This window comes from Cyprinodon tularosa, unplaced genomic scaffold (genome assembly GCF_016077235.1).
Source record: "Cyprinodon tularosa strain WSP-4 unplaced genomic scaffold, ASM1607723v1 ctg780, whole genome shotgun sequence".
NCBI classification, from domain to species: domain Eukaryota; kingdom Metazoa; phylum Chordata; class Actinopteri; order Cyprinodontiformes; family Cyprinodontidae; genus Cyprinodon; species Cyprinodon tularosa.
The window spans coordinates 252941-277747 of record NW_024039541.1 but is presented as its reverse complement, the minus strand read 5'-3'; the positions used below and the strand labels follow the sequence as shown (position 1 = coordinate 277747).

At 48.0% G+C, this 24807-nt stretch overlaps 1 protein-coding gene and 1 pseudogene across 1 annotated transcript in view; both read left to right on the top strand.

The window, feature by feature from the left end:
- slc27a6 (solute carrier family 27 member 6) overlaps positions 1–20279 on the top strand; it is a 31145-nt gene extending 10866 nt beyond the window's left edge. Inside the window, exons 4-10 of the mRNA XM_038270868.1 lie at positions 4715–4839; positions 10069–10263; positions 14813–14903; positions 14976–15174; positions 16100–16197; positions 16380–16510; positions 18289–20279. Coding sequence (XP_038126796.1) covers positions 4715–4839; positions 10069–10263; positions 14813–14903; positions 14976–15174; positions 16100–16197; positions 16380–16510; positions 18289–18465 — 1016 coding nt within the window. The 3' untranslated portion in view covers positions 18466–20279. The remainder of the gene's footprint in view (positions 1–4714; positions 4840–10068; positions 10264–14812; positions 14904–14975; positions 15175–16099; positions 16198–16379; positions 16511–18288) is intronic.
- LOC119773738 lies at positions 19613–21208 on the top strand (annotated as a pseudogene).
- The last annotated feature ends 3599 nt before the right edge of the window (positions 21209–24807 follow it).

Here is a 24807-nt window from a genome sequence, read left to right as displayed (position 1 = left end):
GGAGAAGACCATGAGAAAAAGAGAGCAGAGAAAGTGTGGACTGCTGGAAGAACTGCGGTGAACTGGTGAAAGAAAAGTGAAATGGCGTGCTCAAAGATGACCCTGCACATTTAGAGGATGTTTGGCTCAACCTGCTGCTGTGAAGCAGGATTCTCCACCATGAACAGAATCACCAATAAATCTGGATCCAGGCTCAAAATGAGCTCCTTGATATGTGCTTGAGAATGGCTTAGTCTCCGGTTAAACCCAGGTTTAAAGCCTTGCAGGGCAGCCTAAAGCCCACTGCCAACATTAAGACAGAAAAAAGAAAGACAATAACAAACCATCAGTTCAGGGGTTTGAGAAAATATGGGAATCAGGAAAATGTCTATAAACCAAACTGAACGATTGTTGTTCTCTACCTCAAAAATTGTATATATTTTTTTATATTTTTTATTTAAAAAGTCAATATATAACACAGATCCATTGGAAACCTTGTTTTATTTCAGTGTTAAATTCTGTTTAAAGTAACAGATTCTAATTAAAAATGTCTCTGGACCTTTACTGGTTGATGATTTTCTTTATTGGGACCCTGATGAGTTTTAATTGGTGACTCCTGGGCTAGAAGAGCGTCAAAGACTCTGGACTCCTGGTTTGGCATCATGGCAGCAGCCTGAGTCAGAACAACGAGTTGATGCCACAAATAACTCAGTGGAGCCCAACGCTGCGACAAAAAGAAAGGATCTGCGAAGATTAGTGTTTAAACTTTAAAGGCCTCATATTCAGCAGCAGAAAATGTTATCAATGAGGCCCAACAGCAGGTTTTTGCTTTACGGTAAAACAGGACACACAGGATGGGAGACTGCAGACAAAGCCTCCTGATTAATCGGCCAACTATGTGACCCTCTGCTGGTTCACTTCAGGAGGCCGTTTAATGGGAGGCGTGTGAGAACAAAGTGGACTCTGTAGATTGTTAACTAGTAGAGAGTTCTCCTCATCAGGAGGAGGTCCGCAGAGAGGAGTTAATGGAGCTGTAATGGTTGCAGGCTGGCAGACTCAGATCCCAGGACAATGTCCACGGACTTTGAACCCACTTTTTCTGAACACCAGGAGGTCCAGATGAAGCTAGCTTAGCAGCTCAGGGGGGTGAATCAGTGACCCTGGATTACGGTGACCAGACCTCCCTGATTTTACTGTTGAATGTAGACAGTTATTACGGTAGAAAGGGCGCGTTAGCATGCTGCGCGCAGAAACAGCTATTAGCTAGCAGGATAGCAGCTGTTAGCTAGCTGGTTAGCAGCTGTTAGCTACCAGGTTAGCTAGCAGCTGTTAGCAGCTGTTAGCTAGCTGGTTAGCAGCTGTTAGCTAGCAGGCTAGCTAGCAGCTGTTAGCGTATAGATGAGGAGCAGAGCGCAGCGCCATTAAACAGACGGGAAAGTTGGATTCAGCAGCGGTCTCAGCTGCACTGTGTGATGGGGGGGTTAATCTGTTAATTTGATCTGAACTGGGCCGATCATTGGGATAAATGTTGCTTCGTTCTCAGGTTAAAAAAGAGCTTTGATGTGTTTGTTTTACGAAAGATGAGGAGCAAAAATGTAAGATAAACCAAACAGTCAGTCAGACCATTGGCTGCAGCTGCAGGAGGAAATAGACTCAGATCAAATTTAGATTTCAATTTAGTTTATTTATATAACGCCAATTCACAACACATGTCATCTCAACATCTTTACATTTCAACCAGATCATCCAGTCAGATTGATTTAAAGATTTCTATCAAAGGAAAACCAGTTGATTGCATCGACTCATTGACTTAAACGAGTCTATTAAAGTAATCCTGAAGGTTATTAGAAAGTGGTCAGAGAGGACAGGGTTGTGAGGAAATACTGTTATTTCTTCACATTCTATGCCGTATGTCAGCACAAGATCCAAAGTATGAAGATGAGAATGTGTGGGACTATTCACATTTTGAACAAAGCCAATAGTGTCTAAGATAGCATTAAAGGCTGCTCTTAAGCTATCGCCTTCAATGTCAGCATGGATGTTAAAATCTCCCTCTATGATGACCCTGTCAGTATTTAATACCAAATCAGAAAGGAACTCTGAAAACTCATCTAAAAATTCAGAATAAATGAACCAGAATGACTGAAATCTCCTTATAAGGAGCTAATCTGGTTCAGTCGTTCTCCTGGATCAACAAGGGTTGCTTTTTGTTGTTTAAATATGTAAAAATTGATGAAAGCATCACTGTTCCTGTTTCCTATTTTAATTTTCATGAAATGTATCTATGAGCTGGAAATGTCCCCAGACTGGAGTTCAGAAATCTGGTCTCCTCACCCTGGATGGTCTGCAGGGAAAGGAGCAACTGCCGTTTCATCTACTCAGAGTTAATTTAAATAATTACTCCATTACTTCTCAGTGGAACCTGGTTGAGATGGTCGGTAAATGTCCTTTACTTATATAGCGCCTTAAGTCAGGTATCTTCACCAAAGCGCTTTACACTACATCCATTCACCCATTCACTCACACACTGATGGTGGTGAGCTACATTGTAGCCACAGCTGCCCTGGGGCTCACTGACAGAAGCGGGGCTGCCGTACACTGGCGCCACCCTCTGACCACCATCAGTAGACAATGCAGGTGAAGTGTCTTGCCCAAGGACACAAGGACACTGAAAGTCGGAGTCGGGGCTTGAACCGTCAACCCTTCGATTTCAGGGCAAACTCCTACATCCAACGCCACTGTCGCCATACGATACGAGATGGCTTCCTCAGGAAGTAAGACTACATTTCCTGGGATAGCTACAGCACCCCCTAGCGCCCATCAGGAGCAGCCGCTGACCCTCGCTGACCTTCGTTGACACTCGCTAACCTTCACTGACCTTCACTGACCTTCACCACCATACAGAAGCAACCAAACAACACGATCACCGTGTTCCAGAAAACCGCTAAGCTAGTTCAGCTAAACCAGAGGGAAGGAGGTCAGAGACAACAGCTGGTTGTTTACATGAAGAGAGCTGAGGATGGACAGTGATGGTGTCTCTCAGCAGTCAGACAGGAAGCAGAATCTGAGGACCGTCCAACGTGTCCATCCATTCAGAGAGCTTTTCATGTCTTATATACCAATTCTGCCGTTGAACAGTTTATCTTTGCTGCTAAATGCTTTCTAATCAGGAAAAGGTTCATGTTTCACTGTTTTTGGCCAAAGCTGCTAATTTAGTGATAATGAAGTTTATCAGCCTGCGGCCCGATGTCCACAGTCCAAGATGGCGGGAAAGACTGACTGTGTTCGTCAGCCTGAGGTCATCCAGCTCCGGCCTCCCGTTATCGGCCATTTTGCTCCAGTTTGGGGATCTGTGGATCAGATCGGAGTTTTATTCCTGTTTTCCCCTGGAAGGTCATAGATCCCTGAATGGGACCCAGAAGCCGTGAGTCAGCCGCTTCCTCGTTCCACTGTCTACGAATCGCCATGAAGCCGTTATCATAGTTTATAGAAAAACAATCAGCCGATGCCATGGAGGTCCATTCCAGTCGGTTCCATTCAGTCTGGGTTCATCGACCCCTCACCTCCTTTCTATGGAAGGGTATCAGTGGATACTTAAGCACAGCCGTTCCAGATACTGGTGAGCGTCACAGGTTCACCGTGCGTCCACCATTGAACCTGCTGTACAAACTGTCCAGACAAACAGAGCCGAGGCCAGTGTCCTGACAGCTGCAGTCGTTAAACTCTAATAAACGTGCTACACCTGGAACATGTTGGCTAATCGGGTCCAACTGAGGGGTTACCAGAGGTCAGAGAGCCAGATATGGGACAGCTAGGATGCTAATGAGAGGCAATGATGGAGGGACATGGCGTTCCTCCTCATCCAGATAGAAACCGTTTCACCACCGTTGTAGTTTTTATCCTATTAAAATCCTTCATCTGTCCTTTTTTAAACGCATCGTCTGCAGCCTGGTCGCCACGCGCAGACCTGATGCAGCTCTGAGACCATCTGGACGCTCTCTGTGTGTCCCTGTCGGAATCTGCCTGCATGTTGGAGAATCACTCAGGATGTTTAGAGCAAACAGACGCATCAGATCCAGGTTTGATTGATCCAAAAGGATTGACCAGATAAACCAACGGGTCAGTGAGGACGTGCTAAATCCAGTTAGCTTCTAGTTACTACTTCAGGGTTCAGTCAACAAACTGATGAAAGCAGAAGCACTTTGGATGGAGGTGGGTGGAGGTGGGTGGAGGTGGCTGCAGGACGGTGGTGCGTTTATGTTCCAGAACCAGACTTTATGATTAGAAAGAGGCGAATGTTAACAGCTAACAGGTGATCAGATAGAGCAGCAGAACTGAATGATTGATTATAACGTTTGATGACCTGAGGGTTAACCTGAGGTTCACCAGTCCTGGTGCACAGGGTGGATCACACCTGCTCCTCTTCAGGGTCAGTTTGTTTGTTTCTCTCTTTTATTCCATAGTTGGTGTGATTGAAATGAGAAGTAAAGGTTGATGGTGAAAGCTGGAACAGCCGAGGTCGCTCCAGAGCAGGAAAACATGTTTGTCCAGTGATGCAGAATCCACTGATGTTTGGTTGGACTTTGGTCTTTAATGCATTTTTCTGATGGAATGAGTTTTCCATTGTGGTGTTTATGCTGTGCAGACATGTAGGGTGGTCTATAGAGGAGCAGTGAGGGAAAGCTCTGGGCTGCTACTGTAGCTACATGATGCCACCGTCTGCTTGTCTCCACAGGAGCCACCTGCATCCTGAAGAAAAAGTTCTCAGCCTCCCAGTTCTGGACTGACTGCAGGAAATATGAAGTCACTATATTCCAGTACATTGGTGAACTCTGCAGGTACCTGTGCAACCAGCCAAAGGTAACTTCCCCTTCTGTTCTTTACCTGGAATAAGGCCAGACCTGCTTTAACCTGAACGGCTTGTAGATAGATCACGCTGGGACGCCCCCCCCCCCCCCCCCCCCCCCCGGCGTCTCTTCACCAATCAAACAGCACATCAGTTGTAGTCAGAGCAGCAGAGCAGCTTTCCTCCATATTCCTGTTCAGTCCTTGCTGCGTTTGAATCACTAAATAACCTGCTTTCCAATAGTGGCAGAGGGACAGGGAGCGTCTTTGTGTCAGAGTGTGCGTCCTCCCATCGTGGACACAAAGACCTCCATGGACACTCGGTGTGTGCCTGGGTGCTTCTCTGGATGCTGCACTCAAAGTCCTCTTTGTTCTCATGCCTTTGTGTTTGTCTGTCTGTGTGGGTGGAAGGCCGTCCACAACAGTCTCTGCACTGAAACTGCATGTGAGCCTGATGAGGTTCTTCTACTAGCAGCAATTCAAGAAATATCAACATTTTTAACCCACCCACTACTGACCCCCACTACTGACCCCCACTACTGACCCCCACTACTGACCCCCACTACTGACCCTCACTACTGACCCTCACTACTGACCCTCACTACTGACCCCCACTATTGACCCTCACTACTGACCCTCACTACTGACCCTCACTACTGACCCCCACTACTGACCCTCACTACTGACCCCCACTACTGACCCTCACTACTGACCCCCACTATTGACCCTCACTACTGACCCTCACTACTGACCCTCACTACTGACCCCCACTACTGACCCTCACTACTGACCCCCACTACTGACCCCCACTACTGACCCTCACTACTGACCCCCACTATTGACCCTCACTACTGACCCTCACTACTGACCCTCACTACTGACCCCCACTACTGACCCTCACTACTGACCCCCACTACTGACCCTCACTACTGACCCTCACTACTGACCCTCACTACTGACCCCCACTATTGACCCTCACTACTGACCCTCACTACTGACCCCCACTACTGACCCCCACTATTGACCCTCACTACTGACCCTCACTACTGACCCTCACTACTGACCCCCACTACTGACCCTCACTACTGACCCCCACTACTGACCCTCACTACTGACCCTCACTACTGACCCTCACTACTGACCCCCACTACTGACCCCCACTACTGACCCTCACTACTGACCCCCACTACTGACCCTCACTACTGACCCTCACTACTGACCCCCACTACTGACCCCCACTACTGACCCCCACTACTGACCCCCACTACTGACCCTCACTACTGACCCTCACTACTGACCCTCACTACTGACCCCCACTACTGACCCTCACTACTGACCCCCACTACTGACCCCCACTACTGACCCTCACTACTGACCCCCACTACTGACCCTCACTACTGACCCTCACTATTGACCCCCACTACTGACCCTCACTACTGACCCTCACTACTGACCCCCACTACTGACCCCCACTACTGACCCTCACTACTGACCCCCACTACTGACCCTCACTACTGACCCTCACTACTGACCCCCACTATTGACCCTCACTACTGACCCTCACTACTGACCCTCACTATTGACCCTCACTACTGACCCCCACTATTGACCCTCACTACTGACCCTCACTACTGACCCCCACTATTGACCCTCACTACTGACCCTCACTACTGACCCCCACTACTGACCCTCACTACTGACCCTCACTACTGACCCTCACTACTGACCCCCACTACTGACCCTCACTACTGACCCTCACTACTGACCCCCACTACTGACCCCCACTACTGACCCTCACTACTGACCCTCACTACTGACCCCCACTATTGACCCTCACTACTGACCCTCACTACTGACCCTCACTACTGACCCTCACTATTGACCCTCACTACTGACCCCCACTATTGACCCTCACTACTGACCCTCACTACTGACCCCCACTATTGACCCTCACTACTGACCCTCACTACTGACCCTCACTACTGACCCTCACTACTGACCCTCACTATTGACCCCCACTACTGACCCTCACTACTGACCCTCACTACTGACCCCCACTATTGACCCTCACTACTGACCCTCACTACTGACCCTCACTACTGACCCCCACTATTGACCCTCACTACTGACCCTCACTACTGACCCTCACTACTGACCCTCACTACTGACCCTCACTATTGACCCTCACTACTGACCCTCACTACTGACCCTCACTACTGACCCCCACTACTGACCCTCACTACTGACCCTCACTACTGACCCTCACTACTGACCCTCACTACTGACCCCCACTATTGACCCTCACTATTGACCCTCACTACTGACCCTCACTACTGACCCTCACTACTGACCCTCACTACTGACCCTCACTATTGACCCTCACTACTGACCCTCACTACTGACCCTCACTACTGACCCTGCCCCACAAATGTTGAAGAAAAAGGGGATATTGCTTCCCTGTGGATCAAACAACCAACCAACCATCTGCACTATTGGCAATCCTTCTGGGGAAAGCCTGGTCTGATTCGGAGAGACGGCATCCATCCCACTCTGGATGGTGCAGCTCTTCTTTCTAGGAATCTGGCCACATTTATTAGTCCTCCAGAACCCTGACCCCCCAGGGTGCAGACCAGGAAGCAGAGTTCTAGTTTAACAGACCTCTCTGCAGCTTCTCTACTGTTACCCACTCTTTACTCCATCCAGACAGTGTCTTGCCCACGACCAAAATCTAATAAATTAAAAAAGGAGTTGATCATCATAATATAATCCAAGTTAGAATAACCGCGGTGGCGGTGTCCACCACCCGCCTCTGGGATTAACGCTGTGATGAGCAGCGCAGACCAAAGGCCACATCGCTAACGGAGGCAGAGAACATGGTCAGCCGCCCCTGAATCTGAGAGAAGCTCTGGGCTCAGCTCAGATCAGGGGGGTCAGACTGGTTCCAGAAAGGGCCGCTGCTGGTTTTCTTTCCACCCGAGCAGTAGAACCAGACTCCGTTCATCCCATCAGGTCATCAGGTTAAGACTAGACTCACCTTGATGGGATGAATGGAGTCTGATGTGCTACTGCTTGGATGGAAAGAAAACCAGCAGCGGCCCTTTCTGGAACCAGTTTGACACCTGTGGCTTAGATCATAGATGATAATGGGGCCTGATTTTCAGTGTTTAGTCCTGTTTCTCTCCTATAGCTATGGACGCAGCTTGCAGCTGGTCTCACTAACTGTTTCTTTCCCGGACAGAGCCGCCTGTGGAGCCGGTTTACTGTTAGTTTTTACATAGAAAGTGTTTCTAGATATTGATTAAATCAGAATAATCTGAATAAAGTGAACCGGATCCTTCAGGACCACAGAACCGAACATGGAGCAGTGATGTAAACCTTCTGCTCCCATAGCTTCAGTTTAACAAATGGGAACAGAACTTGTGGCTGCTGTTCTGATCCTCTCACCATGTGACCTTTGCCCTTTTTGTTAGAAGTAGGGATTAGTTGTCATCCCAATCCCAACAGGATTATTACAGATTATTATATCATTCTTTAACTTTTATTTCAGTGATTTTCCTCCTCACCAAATGATTATTTCCTGGTCCAACACGTTTTTCTTTGCGGGGGGGGGGGATTAATTAATCAGTGATCAGCAGTGTCCTCTTAACAGGATTGCTTACTGCTGGCTCAGTCAGCTGCTCCTCTTCATCCCGCCTCATCATCGCTTCTGACAGGAGAACCACCAGATCAACGAGTGTGGCTCAATCATTATAATGATCTTTATTGATCTCACATCGGAGAGATGAACCCCTCCCCTTGGGGAGCAGTGTAGGTTAAGGGTCTTGTTCAGGGACCCAGAGTGTGCCTTAAAGGAGAAGTTCGGTTTTTAACACTTTTAGCCCATTTTCTGTAGTGTCCAGGATGAAATCGAATGATCGACACCAAAAGTTTGACAATTGCTCCTGTCTCTGCTTTTTGGCTCATGCAGAATCCCCCCCTGGCTGCTTTAGAATGGCTAGCATAGTGCATGTCCGATAATGTCCTTAAAACAACCTTAAACGTTCTTTTTTTAAAATATGCTACTCACCGGGTCGTCAGCGCTGTTCAATGACGTTCCAAAAAAAGTTTCGTAAAGAAAAAACGTTCCTGTAGTGTTTTATTTAGCATTTTGTAAATCCCATTGAGTTCTGTTGGAATAGTCAATATTCCCCCGCCACCGGAAACGGAAATGGGGCCTGTTTACACAGTTGTAGTCTTTTCGCTTCACTCTGTGTACTCTGACGTCGAGGTGCTAACGTCTCTGTTAAACACTGTAAAAAACTCTGAAAATGGAATACGAAAGGTGGATTCTTGAGGAGGACATATTCATATACATTCCCAAAGTATAGAGACATTGTCGCCAACTAGTGGTCTGGAGTGTGCAACGCTTCAGATTCGAACGGGAAGCGGAAGTTTATAAGCGGTTGTGATGTATCGGAAAAAATAGTTCTGGGATTTACAAAATGCTAAATAAAACACTACAGGAACGGTTTTTCTTCACGAAACTTTTTTTGGAACGTCATTGAACAGCGCTGACGACCAGGTGAGTAGCATATTTTAAAAAAAGAACGTTTAAGGTTGTTTTAAGGACATTATCGGACATGCACTATGGAAGCCATTCTGAAGCAGCCAGGGGGGGATTCTGCATGAGCCAAAAAGCAGAGACAGGACCAATTGTCAAAATTTTGGTGTCGATCATTCGATTTCATCCTGGACACTACAGAAAATGGGCCAAAAGTGTTAAAAACCGGAATTCTCCTTTAACAACTAGGCCCCCCCTCCCCCACAATATGAACGTCATTAGTGAATATTTCAGTGTTTCAGTGACTGTGACTCATCTAAGGCTGAAACTCACTATTATTCTGCTCATCGGTGAGCATGTCATTATTTTCCTATTAATAATCTGATAGCAAAGAATCAAACCAGGTGAAACCGTTCTGCATAGAGCATCCTGACATATTTCTATAAATCTGGTTAAATTACTGCTCTGTCAGTCTGTCGTGTTTTAGAGTCTCTAAGCTGCAGTTAACGATGGATCGATTATTAAATTAGCAGACAGTTATTTCAATGATCAGTTTAATTGTTTTAGCCTAAACTCACCTGAAGTGAAGGACTGGAGGCTTCCAGCTCTGACTGTCTGGATCAATCTAGGTGTTAAAGAGACACTGCAGCTGATTGGCTCAGCCGGATGATGACATCATAACCCCAGCTTCCTGCCTCTATCAGACAGAAATGGAGCGGGACCACCGGGTTCGAATGGGAGTTGGGAACGGGCTGCGTCAGGACGTCTGGCGGGAGTTCCTCAGCCGGTTTGGAGACATAAAGATGTGTGAGGTCTACGGCTCCACGGAGGGAAACCTGTGCTTCATGAACCACGTCGGCCGGATCGGAGTGGTGGGGCGCTCCAACTTCTTCTACAGGGTAAGAGGACGGGCCGCTCTGAGGGGAGGGTTGAAGGTGCGGTCAAACCCACTTCCAGAAGGTCTCAGTTATTATCTGTGTGAGCAGATGTTCTCTGGAGACCGCTGTGACTAAAGGTTCTCCCTCAGAAATGTTCAGCAGGTCAGATGTTCTAGATGTTCATTTATTAGAGCATGGAAGGAAGTCATGAGATCTCAATACGCGACACCAAATATCAGCTGCAGGCTTAAAGTTCATCTGGCTCCTGAGGTTAGGACCTGGGGGGGGGGGGGGGTCAGAGCCTCAGACAGACAGAGACTCACTTTCATGTGAAAATCTACAGAAAAAATAAAAATCAGGATCCTAAACATTTTGGTGGAGAAGATGTGAAGAAGCAAAGGGAAGAATGATTCCAGCCTTCTGTGGATAAATCAGTGCAGTCAGCCTTTCATCATGGAGTTGAACATGAATGAATCCTGTCTCACCATGTCCTCACGGTAAAAGGCTCCCTGCTGCTGATTCACCTAAATCACGGCTGATCTCACAGTGACACCAGATGATTGATCATCTTTCTAACTTCAGACTCTCTCCTGACCCTGGATTCAAAGAGCTGATGGTTTCTGGGGTCAGAGCAGGAATAGGCAGTGAAGCTTTCAGCTGGGAACCTTCATGGACCAGTTTACACTCAGACCTCCACCTCTAGTGTCTCTGAATGTAGAAAGGCTCATGGTCCATCACAGGCTCTCCGTCTCTCTATGCAGACCTTCTGCTTCTTTGCATAGCTGACCCCTTCCATTACATCTTAGCTTTTGCTTGCTGCCTGGATATAAACTCACCTTTTCCAAGTGTCCTATTCCCAGTCAGCCTGAGATCTTCAACCATGAAGACTTTCCTTTTGAACCAGAACCAAACGTAGGTTTCTTGGTGAGGTTGCTCCTTCTGGTCGCTGTGCTCCCTTATCTTCAGCTTCAGCTCCATAAAACCTGCAACATAGACACTGGTTCTAATGGTTTGGGTTCTATAAACCACCTCAGCAGATCTGAAATAAAATAAATGAGATGTTTCACCTGCAGAATTTCAGCTCTAATTTGAGAATATCTACATCAAATGGGATGGCAGGGGAAGGAACGACAACTGTTGGTAAAAGTTCCTCCAACTTTTTAAGGGACCAAAACTTTAGTGACAAATTAAAACAAAAAAAATAAATTTTAATCCTTGGTTTAAATCCTTTGCAGTCGATAACAGCCTGGAGTCAGGAACATGGGAGAAGACTGCGTGTTTGATCTCTGCTGGTGCACTGCCAGGCCTCTGCTGATGCACTGCCAGGCCTCTGCTGATGCACTGCCAGGCCTCTGGTCCTCTGCTGATGCACTGCCAGGCCTCTGCTGGTGCACTGCCAGGCCTCTGGTCCTCTGCTGATGCACTGCCAGGCCTCTGCTGATGCACTGCCGGGCCTCTGCTGGTGCACAGCCAGGCCTCTGCTGGTGCAATGCCAGGCCTCTGCTGGTGCACTGCCGGGCCTCTGCTGATGCACTGCCAGGCCTCTGCTGGTGCAATGCCAGGCCTCTGCTGGTGCAATGCCAGGCCTCTGCTGGTGCAATGCCAGGCCTCTGCTGGTGCACTGCCGGGCCTCTGCTGGTGCACTGCCAGGCCTCTGCTGGTGCAATGCCAGTCCTCTGCTGGTGCACTGCCGGGCCTCTGCTGATGCACTGCCGGGCCTCTGCTGGTGCACTGCCAGGCCTCTGCTGGTGCACTGCCGGGCCTCTGCTGATGCACTGCCGGGCCTCTGCTGATGCACTGCCAGGCCTCTGCTGGTGCACTGCCGGGCCTCTGCTGGTGCACTGCCAGGCCTCTGCTGGTGCAATGCCAGTCCTCTGCTGGTGCAATGCCAGTCCTCTGCTGGTGCACTGCCGGGCCTCTGCTGATGCACTGCCGGGCCTCTGCTGATGCACTGCCGGGCCTCTGCTGGTGCAATGCCAGTCCTCTGCTGGTGCACTGCCGGGCCTCTGCTGATGCACTGCCGGGCCTCTGCTGATGCACTGCCGGGCCTCTGCTGGTGCACTGCCGGGCCTCTGCTGGTGCAATGCCAGGCCTCTGCTAATGCACTGCCAGGCCTCTGCTGGTGCACTGCCAGTCCTCTGCTGGTGCACTGCCGGGCCTCTGCTGATGCACTGCCGGGCCTCTGCTGGTGCACTGCCAGGCCTCTGCTAATGCACTGCCAGGCCTCTGCTGGTGCACTGCCAGGCCTCTGCTAATGCACTGCCAGGCCTCTGCTAATGCACTGCCAGGCCTCTGCTGGTGCAATGCCAGGCCTCTGCTGATGCACTGCCAGGCCTCTGCTGGTGCAATGCCAGGCCTCTGCTGGTGCAATGCCAGGCCTCTGCTGATGCACTGCCAGGCCTCTGCTGATGCACTGCCAGTCCTCTGCTGGTGCACTGCAAGGCCTCTGCTGATAGGTTCAGGATCGGGCTGTTTTTATAACGATCCACCTCTCTGCTTCATAAATTCTTTGGCTGATTTCGCAGTCGTTGCTTCGGTCGTTTTCCGTGTGTAGCACCGTTCATGGAGTTTAGGAGCAGATAATATTCCCAGAAACCTCACAAAGTCATTAAATACAAGAAAACCATGCATTCCCAGACCATGACACTACCACCACCATGCTGCAGGGATGAGGTGGCATGCTTTGGATCTTCTCCATTTTTGTGGTCCGAGTGGATCTTTGATCCAGAACCGTGAGGGTTTTGTTCTCGGGGCTCAACAGTGGTTCCAGTCGGGTGGTGAACCCTTCCTATCCACTCTGGTGAAGTCTTGATCCAGTGTTGAGGCTTTTCTACACCAGGGCAGGACTCTTCTGTCAGTCATCCACCAGGTCTTTCAGTGATGCTGACCTCACCCAATGCTTTGCCATCTCTGACGGGTTTGTTTGGATTCCAAACTGCCTGAAATCACCTGATTGTGTTTCAGATCCGCTGTGGTGATGCATAGAGCCAGAAGCATTAGATGCTGCAGTGTTTATGGAGCTGACTGTGATATAACATCAATAATGAGCAGTGAAATCAAACCAAATGTCAAACCATAGCTTGTTCTGAAAAAATGTGACCTTATTTTTGCGTAAATAAGTTTTTCTAGACCTCAGCTATTTTAATGGATGAACAAGAAGCCTTTCAGCTGTGAGCCTGTTGCTCTCCATTACGTTTGGTCACATGTTCTGACAGCAGCTGATGGAGAATGTGACCGACTGTCCGTCACACTTCCAGGGTTTTCTGCAGGAAGTGGGCTGTGGTTTCAGAATGAAGAAAGGACAGAAGTTTAAGGAGTTTCCTGGAATGTTTGGAGCTGCATGCAGCGGAACCGTTACTGATCCGTCGGATCAGAACCCAGACTGTAAAACGCACGCAGCCTGGTGACGTGTGTGAAGCAGGAGAGCAGCCTGGGAGGAGGACATGTTTAACCTGCTAAAGGAGCTTTCTGTCAGAGGATTGGCCTCCTGAAGCGGCTCTGTTGGCCTCAGGTCATGGCAGCGGCTGGGAAACAGTGGCCTCCATCTGTTCAGCTCTAATCTCTGACCTCAGCTGTCCTCTCACCATTAAAGTTATAAAAGATTGTTACAAAACTAAATGACCTATACAGTCCAGGTTGAAATTTTAATGAATACATTATTTTAGCAGTTTTATCACAGAAACGTTGATGGTTTAATTCCTGAATTCCTCATTAATGCAGAAGGAAACAGGTAGGAGCTTCAGGCGGTGAGGATCAGGACAGTCCCACAGTCTGGCTGCTGGATGAACCCGATTCACAGCTAAAAATAGCTGCAGAGCTGCAGACGCTGCTCTAATCCGTTAGCCGTTAGCTGCAGCTGTAGCATTAAAGGCTTCAGTAGATCCACTAAAACTCTGTTAGAGGAGCTGAAGGAAGGAAACATTCAGGAAACTGTTTGTTAGGAAGGTGAAAGTTTCATGTCTGTAAAGATGAAACAGTTTCAGCTCAAAGCCTCACAGATGAAACTCTGAACATCAACCAGACGGAGCAACCTAAAAATACTGTCTGCTTGGATGGATTCAGGTTGCCATGACAACGGCTGGAATGGCTTTGGTCCTTAAAATGATCATTCAGCTGCATGCACCGTGGTAGGAGGCATGGAGGGGAAATAATTGGTGAGCTAATTAAAGATGGTTTCCTGATGAAAGCTTGGCTGCTGATGCAGGAAGCAGGAGGAGGAACATCAGCGTTTACGGCCTAATGGCGTCCCCCTGAAAAACTAAAACCAGGAAAACTGCCGTCTGCGGTCTGACTGGGACCAGCGGGGCGCCCGGTCCTGGTAATGATGTTTTAGCGGGGCCAGGCAGGTGGAGCAGCGGTTAGTGCAGACGACCCATGAACAGACCTCTTAGTCCTCGATGAGGCCGGGTTCCAATCCGGCCTGCGGTCCATCCCTCTCTCTCATACCACCGTTAGAAAAACAAGCCACTAGTGAACTAAAAACTAAAATAAAATGATGTTTTACCATCTTCACTGTAGATTTTTGTGCTAGATCTGCTCCTCATCAGGTTGTTTTCCTCTTTGTCTGCAGCTTCTGTTCAAGTACGATCTGGTGAAGTACGACATGGTTAAAGACGAACCGGTGAAAGACCCTCAGGGTTTCTGCCAGAGAGTCAAACAAGGTAAAGCTGGAAACCGTCTCCTCCAGGGTTCCGGTTCTGGTCCGACCCGTCTCATGCTTTGGTTCCGTTCAGGAGAGACGGGGCTGTTGCTGGCCAAGGTCAGCGCCCTCAGCCCCTTCTTCGGCTACGCTGGAAACAAGCAGCTGACGGAGAAGAAGCTGCTGAAGAACGTCTTTGTGAAGGGGGACGTCTACTTTAACACCGGGGACCTGATGGCCGAAGACCAGGACGGCTTCATCTGCTTCAGGGACAGAGTGGGCGACACCTTCAGGTACCTGTGGCCTGTGGGCGGGGCCTAAGAGCTCCTGTCAGGTCAGGACGTTGGTCTCCTTTAAAATCCCTCCTTCCTTCAAATCAGATGTTATTTAGGAGTGAAGTCATCATTTAGACTGGAACCAGTACGCTACTGGTTCCCAGCCAGGGGCGCATTTAGGAAATGTGGGGCCCTGGGCAAAGGCAGGCAGGGGCCCCTCTGAACTGAGAAGACATCAAACAGCCCCATTCTCCAGATGTAGAAATGTTAATAGAATAGACATCCATTATCTGCTCTAGGTTGTGTCCCTCTCTTCTTGTCCCTTTTCTTCTTGTTTTCCTCTCTATGTTTTGTACTCAGCTGACTTTTCATGCTGTCTCTAAAGGAATGAAAGATTTTTTCCAAGCACTAAGCTCACTTAGCTGATTGCTCCTTCCTGTGTTTCCAAAAAGGCCAAAGTAAATAACCCAGTCCTTCTTTTCACTGTAGACAAGCCATGATCTGCTTCTCTGTTCTCCATTTTTCATTTGGATGAAATAATAGCTGCATGAATCATGACAGCAGACAAGATAGAGGAGAGCAGGAGGCGGGGTTACCAATCTACTCGCTCTGGAGAGCAGAGTTCGCTGCTTTTAGATGTTGTCTCCAAAGTCTCCAGTAGCAGAAAAAAGTCTCTAGATTTGGCGCTAGGAGCTTTTTAGAAATCAAAGTGCTAGAGGGGTCTGAAAAGTGGCTAAATATAGCGACTAAAGCGCTAAGTTGGCAACACTGCTCTTTGCATGGTTTGTTTTCAAATGGTTTGCTGCTGTCTGTTTGGACCTTTCTGAACATGTGCAGCAAATGGACTGATCCAATATGGTGGACACTGAAGTGTTGGAGTAGTTGTATGAATGATGATGGTCTGACCTCATGCCTCATCTCTCTGGTTCCTTCCCTTCTTCAGGTGGAAAGGAGAGAACGTTGCGACCACGGAGGTGACGGAGATCCTGGGGCAGGTGGACTTCATCCAGGAGGTCAATGTGTTTGGAGTGGAGGTTCCAGGTAACGTTTCTGCCTTCATCTCGTCTTCATCAGCTCATTCACAGTGAAGAAGAACGGCTCCTTCCTTAGACTCGCATGCTTCGTTTTGATGCGTTTCTCATTAACGCTGAAGGAAAATCCTGTCTTCTAGTTGTAGAACCTGTTGGAGCTTCTGCTGACTCCATCATAACTCTCTTTGACAGGACATGAGGGCAGAGCAGGGATGGCCGCCCTCACTGTGCGACCACAACTCACCTTTGATGGTCACAAGCTGTTGGAACACGCCCTCAGGGACCTCCCGCCGTACGCTCGTCCGCTCTTCGTGAGGATCCAGGTGACTGACCTCTTCCTCCACTCGACGCCTTCCTCTGCTGGACGCCAGAATCATTCTAAATGTTATTATGTTGGAGGCCATGTTTTAGATGACGGTGGATGTGACGTTCTCCACCAGCTGAATGGTTTCATCATCATCAGATGATGGTGGAACGCCTCTGAAGGGGGCAGCAGGTCCTTCAGATGGTAGAACCACATCAGGCTCCCAGTGGAGACCAGTCAGGCTGGTCTATGGGTGAACTGCTCCCTCTAGTGCTGCTACGGTGGAACTGCAGGAGGAAGGCAGCCAGCAGAGAGGAGTTAAAACGTGGATAAAGGTTCTGCTCTGTGACCTCATCAGACCCTCTGTCCAATCAGGTCACTGCGTTTAGATGATGTTCATGGCTCTGAAGGTGTGATAGAAAGTTAAAATATGGCAGATCATCAAAGGTCAAAGATTGTTCTGTTCCATCCCTGCTGACCGCCCAATGCTGGTGCTGAATGTTCCCTTCAGGGATGCGCAGCTCCAGTAATTATCCCAGCTGTGAAGCTGGAGGACCAATCAGAAGCTACGTAGCCTGGTGTCATCCTTGGCTCTTCTCAGCAGTTCGCTAGCTTCCCGTTGTTTGTCTCTCGCTGACTGGAGGTCCTGTTCCCCGCCCTCCCAGGCTGCAACGGGTCGATCAGGTAGAAGAGTTTGGAAAGTCGCCCCCTCTCCCAGCTTCTGGGTACCGTGCTACCTTCAGCTTGGTGCTGTTTTGGTTGAGAATTGGTGACGGCAGCGATTTCGCCCCACTCCCAGTCTGACCAACTTCCCTTGCAGAAGTTTGGGTACGGCTAACGTTGTTGGCTTCTTTGGTGTATTGGTTTTTGTAAGTGGTGATGGTAGCGATCACGCCCCTGCTCCCCAGTTTTAATGGGGTTAGCGTTAGCCCAGCCTGAGCCTGGGTGACCTTTGACTGCTGGTTGGATTGTGGGGCTCCCTCGCTTCTCCCTGACTGTCTCTGGGAGATCACGTTCCACCAGGAGCATCTCCTCTTCCTGGGCGGCTTTCAGTGGGGTCTCGCTTCCAGCAACATGTGCTGCTGCATCATGAGCATCCGACCACCTCCACGAGGTTCTGCCCAAACAGCCAGTGCTCTCAGCACCGCCCTCTGGTGGTCATCCGGCATTCATAGAACCGTGATTCAAACATAACTTTCATTTTTTTGTTGGCAGAACAATTCATGAACATTCAGTCCTAACTGGGTTCTGCTCTCTGCCTGATCTCCTCCCTCACTGGTGAATAGAACAGTCTGAATGAGGTAGCAGAAAGGCAGAGCCAAGGAGAAACGTCCGTCCTTCTCCCCGGCCGGATCGGGACGTTCACTCTAAGCAACAAAGCAAATCAGTCTTTGTTTTTATCATTGATTTGTCTATTAAACTGTTTTCTGTGTGCCTTCATCAATGTGCAGAGGATATTCTACAGACCAGGCAGCAATCTCTTTGCTGTTTCAAAGATGGCGAGAGATTCTGAACATATTCAGCATTATGATGTAATGCAGCAGCATAGTAGCCCATTCCTCAGTGTTCTGGTTCTAACTATAGAATGGTAGCATCAATAAGCTTCAATCAGTTTATTATTCACTATTCTGTTTTAATAACAAATAAAGATGTTTCCTTTGTATATTACCGTTATGAAGACCATTGATTCTCCCATATAAACCATAGAAAGTGCAGGACAGCGCCCCCCTGAGGACTGGAGTTTGGAGGTAGGCTTTGGGTTTGCTGTGACTGAACGTCCTCCGCTTTGTCCCACAGGAGGTGATGGAGATGACCAGCACCTTCAAACAGCAGAAGTTCCAGTTGGTCCAGAGTGGCTTCAACCCATCAACCATCTCTGATCCCCTCTATGTGTTGGACTACCAGCAGAACAGCTACATTCCTCTAACAGAACAGATATACCAGAGCATCATCTGTGGAGAACGCAAGCTCTAGAGGACCCCTGGGTCACCATGGAGACGGAGAGGGTCCAAAGACGATGTTTGCTCTGTTTGTGTCTGTGATCACTGTGAGGGATTGTTCTGCCAGAGAAGCAGAACCCAACCAGAACCCCACCACCTATGGACACTAATGACATTCGCAAACGATGGGATCAATAATCGGAACCATTACAGCTTCACAGAACCGAGGAAGTTTAACTCTAATTTAGTTTTTTAAATTTCAGACAGCTTTTCCTGAAGGCTTTAGTGAGGGGGCAGTTTGGAGACGTTGCTGTGCTGCAGCCAGGTCTCAGTGCGCCCTGCAGGGTTAGGCTGGCAGGGCCTGATCTTCAGGATTAAAACACGTCCAGACTTAATTTCACTTACGGAGCAGATCATCAGAGGGAGGGATCAACCACAAAGAACTTTCCCAATATTTACTGTTATTTTCTTTTTTTATCCTCTTGGCTTGTTTGTAGCAGTTTTAGATTTGTATGCCTGCCATAGACTGGTGACCTGTCCAGGGTGGAGCCCGCCTCTCAGCCAATGACAGCTGGCACCAGCCCCCCTACGACCATTATGAATGATATTCAAAATTATAATCATTGGCTGAGTTTGTATCCAGCGGCTTCGTCCTCCAAAGATCCATTGGCCGATGACGTCATAGCGCGGCGCCGAGGTCTGTTCGGATTGGAAGATTCCACGTTATGCGGCCGACAGATGTGTCCAAGGACAGGTCCGCTGTACCGGGATTCATTGCGAGTCCAAGCACGCCAGCTGCTCTGTTTCTTAGAGGAAAGGTTACTCGGCGCCATACAGTGGTGAATATTGGAAGTTCAGTTTAATATAATCCAGTCAGTGAATAGTTCCGTCTGAGATGAATGAAAATAGTTGTTTTAATGGTTGAATCAGATATGTGGCGGTAATGTTTGGTTTATCTAAAGGTTTTAATCTGTTACTGTGTAAATGGGTTTGGCTGATATTTAAGCTCAGATTCCAATTTATCTGGGGGGGGGGGACTATAACTGTGATATTTCAGGCGGCGGTACTGCTGCTGAAGCTCCTCAACATCCTCAGCTAGAAGCTCAGCATCCATTCTCTGCTCCTTCGTCAGTCATCTGTCACGGTTGCTAGGCGACACAGCGTCTGCTGAGTGAGGGGCGATGGAGGCCGGACCTGAATCCATATCCAAACTCTTCCGGCCTCCTTATTTTCAGGCCGACCCAGTCCAGATAGACCGGGCCCCTGGAGGACCAGCCGCTGAAACTCAAACAGCCATCGTCATCATTTCAGAAATTCTTCTAGGAGTCATGAGCTCCAGCTTCATGGCAGAGATCATCTTTCTCTAGGGCCTCCCCCAACCTGCCAGTAGCACCCGGTCGGCCCATCATAAAGGCAGATGTCTACCCGTACTCCTCACCTTTAAACTGTCCTCAGGTGTCTCAGGGTCAGTACCATCAGGGGAACAGATGAGTCCTCATTGAAACCACAAAGGTCACCTGAGATATGTGTGGCGTACAAATCAATCTATTTCTGAAGCTTCTTCAGGTTGAACCCTCTGGTCGCCGGCAGCGTTTCAGCCTAAAAGACGGAGAGAACATGATCACCAACCACTGGTCCAACAGCAGGACATTTCTGGACGCTAGAATAGAAAAGATCCCCTTTATTCTCCAAGGAGCTGCAGCTGCTGAGAGCAATCCACAGCTAACAGAGTATCTGACGCGTCTGCGACCGTTACTCTACGTCCCACAGACGTCTTTGAGATGAACTTTTCCCGAGAGGCTCTGGATGCTGCGTTTCATCGCGGGTTCCCTGACAGTTTGACCACGATTCATTTTCTCTCTGTGTGCTAGCATGTTCAGCATCTAGAGCGTCTTCTGCGTCCTCAGCGTCTAGAACGTCTTCTGCTTCTAGAGTTTCTTTAGCATCTTCTGTGTCTTCAGCATCTAGATCGTCTTCTGCGTCCTCAGCGTCTTCTGCATCTAGAGCGTCTTCTGTGTCCTCAGTCTTCTGCATCTAGAGCGTCCTCTGCTTCTAGAGTTTCTTTAGCGTCTTCAGCATCTAGATCGTCTTCTGCGCCCTCAGCGTCTTCTGCATCTAGAGCGTCTTCTGCGTCCTCAGCGTCTTGAGCATCTGGTGCGTCTTCTGCTTCTAGAGTTTCTTTAGCGTCTTCTGTGTCTTAAGCATCTAGAGCGTCTTCTGTGTCCTCAGCATCTTCAGCATCTAGAGTGTCTTCAGCATCTAGATTGTCTTCTGCGTCCTCAGTGTCTTGAGCATCTAGACTGTCTTCAGCATCTAGAACATCTTCTGCGTCCTCAGCGTCTTCAGCATCTAGAGTGTCTTCAGCATCTAGATTGTCTTCTGCGTCCTCAGCGTCTTTAGCGTCTTCAGCATCTAGAACGTCTTCTGCGTCCTCAGCGTCTTTAGCGTCCTCAGCGTCTTTAGCGTCTTAAGCGTCTTCAGCATCTAGAGTGTCTTCTGCGTCCTCAGCGTCTTTAGCGTCTTAAGCGTCTTCAGCATCTAGAGCGTCTTTAGCGTCCTCAGCGTCTTCTGCATCTAGAGCGTTTTCTGTGTCCTCAGCGTCTTCAGCATCTAGAGCGTCTTCTGCATCTATAGCGTCTTTAGCGTTCTCAGCGTCTTCAGCATCTAGAGCGTCTTCTGCATCTATAGCGTCTTTAGCGTTCTCAGCGTCTTCAGCATCTAGAGCGTCTTCTGCATCTATAGTGTCTTTAGCGTGCTCAGCGTGTAGCGCGTCTTAGCGTGCTCAGCGTGTAGCGCGTCTTTAGCGTCAATCCGGCGCTGCACCAGTTGCCTCACTGCTTGCTGGCCTTCCTCTCTGATCCTGAGGAAGGTTATTTTCGTAGCTAGCTCTGCAGCCACTCTGTGTTTCTGTTATAAAGCACTGATACGTCTCTTCTAGAATAGACTGACGTAACGAGGCTGTTTGACCTCTGCTCTTTCTGTCTGTTTGCCTTTATTCTTCAGGGATTTTTAAAAAGGACAAAGTTTCAGAGCAGATGGGTTTGTCCAGCAGATAGAGAGACGTGGTCTACACACTCGGATGTTTCTGAAGTAAACTTTGAAGCACTTTATCTCCTGCGAAGGTTAGCTCATTAGATAGCGTAGGTTTTCTCCAAATGAAGTAGGAATTCAGAGAATATCTCTAGCAAACTGTTCAGGGATAAATGCATAAACCAACCGACCAATCAGAGGCCATCTTCCATTTATCCTACAGTTTGTTCACTTTGGGTTTTTGAGCAGGTTTGCAATGTGAGATAAATTTGTTGAAGCTCAGCTGTGCAGAAACTGTGATGCTTGATGACTTCGTCTCACCTGTGGACGTTCATCCACCCAACTTGTACCTCAGTGGATAAATTAAGGAAAGCCTGTTTTATTGTTTGGTTTTTATTGACTGCAATAAATTTGATTGAAGTGCCTCAGTTACATCAGCATTCCTCCTTTTCTTTCACTGCGACTCATTGATTTATTGAAATCAGGTAGAAAAGCTGCTACAGGAGCCCATTAAACCAGAGCTAACTGCTGCATCTAATGTCAACGGCTGAGTGACATTAAAAGGAAAATATTAGAAATCAGTTGGTTCAATAACAGATCCTGTACAGATATAGATTAAATAGAGAGTGATACTTTCCAGCCTTTATTTCTGTTATGATCACTTTTGAAAATCTGTTGGCGATTACATTTGGGAAACGAAATTAAACGTAAAGGAATTAAAGCAATAAAACTAAAATCTGATATTTTCTAGAAATAAAATTTAAAACTATTGAAGAAAACATCAAAAAACGAGGAGAGTTTCTCCTTAAAGCAGTCTGTGATACTTAGCTAACGAGAATATGAACCACAGCAGATGATTGATTATCATCAACTGATTGATTGATTGATTGATTGATCTCACAGTGGAGAAACTGACTCATTCCATCAGCTCAAATAGCCAAAGGAGGAGGAGCCAAAGGAAGAAAGAGGTGCATGATGGGATATATACAGTATATACAGGGCGTCCACATAGGGCAGCTTTCTATCTATAGTAGGATTATTGCACAGGGTGTTTATATAGAGAAACAGGTTATTGCTCAGGGTATTAAATAGTAATTATTCTCCACTGCAGCAGTTATTGCTGTTGTAGTGTCTCATTGTAAAGTCTGGTTGGATGAATGAGCTGCAGCAGCGCTCCTACTGAGGCTGTAAAAGTCTCTGACTAAAGGAGCTGCTCAGCTCCTCTCCAGTCTGCTGCAGAGGGTGGAAGGTGGCGTCCATGATGGATGGATGGACGCCACCTTCCACCCTCTGCAGCAGACTGGAGAGGAGCTGCTCAGCTCCTCTCCAGTCTGCTGCAGAGGGTGGAAGGTGGCGTCCATGATGGATGGATGGACGGACAGCTCCCTATTGGACCACATGATGGAAAACTGGGATATTTTAGGAGATGACCGTTCTTTGATAGCAGGACGGTCACAGACAGCATGTTCAAATAAAATGTTTCCCCAAACTCAAAATTCCCAAATAATTCAATCAGCAACAGACAGAATCCCTTCAATCAGATTTAAAGACGGATTTCCTGTTAACAGAAATTATTCTAATATTCCACAGCAAGCAGCTGTGGAATACTTTGACTGAATGTCAGTTTCTTCAAAAGCAGAACGTGTTTGTTGAAAATTGGAAAGTTGAATAGAAATCTTTGAGACAAAATCCCATTTAAGAAGAAATCACAGAGAAAACTGATCAGATCATCATCCTGGAGCGAAATGAAACCACAGAGAGTCTGGATGTTTTCAGGTGATGGATGGATGGATGATGGATGGAAGATGGATGGATGATGGATGGATGGATGATGGATGGATGGATGGATGGATGATGGATGGATGGATGGATGATGGATGGATGGATGGATGATGGATGGAGGATGATGGATGGATGATGGATGATGGATGATGGATGGATGGATGATGGATGGATGATGGATGGATGGATGGATGGATGGATGGATGATGGATGGATGGATGGATGGATGATGGATGGAGGATGATGGATGGATGATGGATGATGGATGGATGGATGATGGATGGATGATGGATGGATGATGGATGGATGGATGGATGGATGGATGATGGATGGATGATGGATGGATGATGGATGGATGGATGGATGGATGGATGGATGGATGGATGATGGATGGATGATGATGGATGGATGATGGATGATGGATGGATGGATGGATGATGGATGGAGGATGATGGATGGATGATTGATGGATGGATGATGGATGGATGATGGATGGATGATGGATGGATGGATGATGGATGGATGGATGATGGATGGATGATGGATGGATGGATGGATGATGGATGGATGGATGGATGGATGGATGATGGATGGATGGATGATGGATGGATGATGGATGGATGGATGGATGGATGATGGATGGATGGATGGATGGATGGATGGATGGATGGATGGATGGATGATGGATGGATGGATGGATGGATGGATGGATGATGGATGGATGGATGATGGATGGATGATGATGGATGGATGGATGGATGATGGATGGATGGATGGATGATGGATGATGGATGATGGATGGATGGATGATGGATGGATGGATGGATGATGGATGATGGATGGATGATGGATGGATGATGGATGATGGATGGATGGATGATGATGGATGGATGATGGATGGATGATGGATGGATGGATGGATGGATGATGGATGGATGGATGGATGGATGATGGATGGATGGATGATGGATGGATGATGGATGGATGGATGGATGATGGATGATGGATGGATGGATGGATGGATGATGGATGGATGGATGGATGGATGGATGGATGGATGGATGATGGATGGATGATGGATGGATGGATGATGGATGGATGATGGATGGATGGATGATGGATGATGGATGGATGGATGATGGATGATGGATGGATGGATGGATGATGGATGGATGATGGATGGATGATGGATGGATGGATGGATGGATGATGGATGGATGGATGGATGGATGGATGATGGATGGATGATGGATGGATGGATGGATGGATGATGGATGGATGATGGATGGATGGATGGATGGATGGATGGATGATGGATGGATGGATGGATGGATGGATGGATGATGGATGGATGATGGATGGATGATGGATGATGATGGATGATGGATGATTGATGGATGGATGGATGATGGATGGAGGATGGATGATGGATGGTGGATGGATGATGGATGGATGGATGATGGAGGATGGATGGTGGATGGTGGATGGATGATTGATGGATGATGGATGATTGATGGATGGATGGATGATGGATGGAGGATGGATGGATGATGGATGGATGATG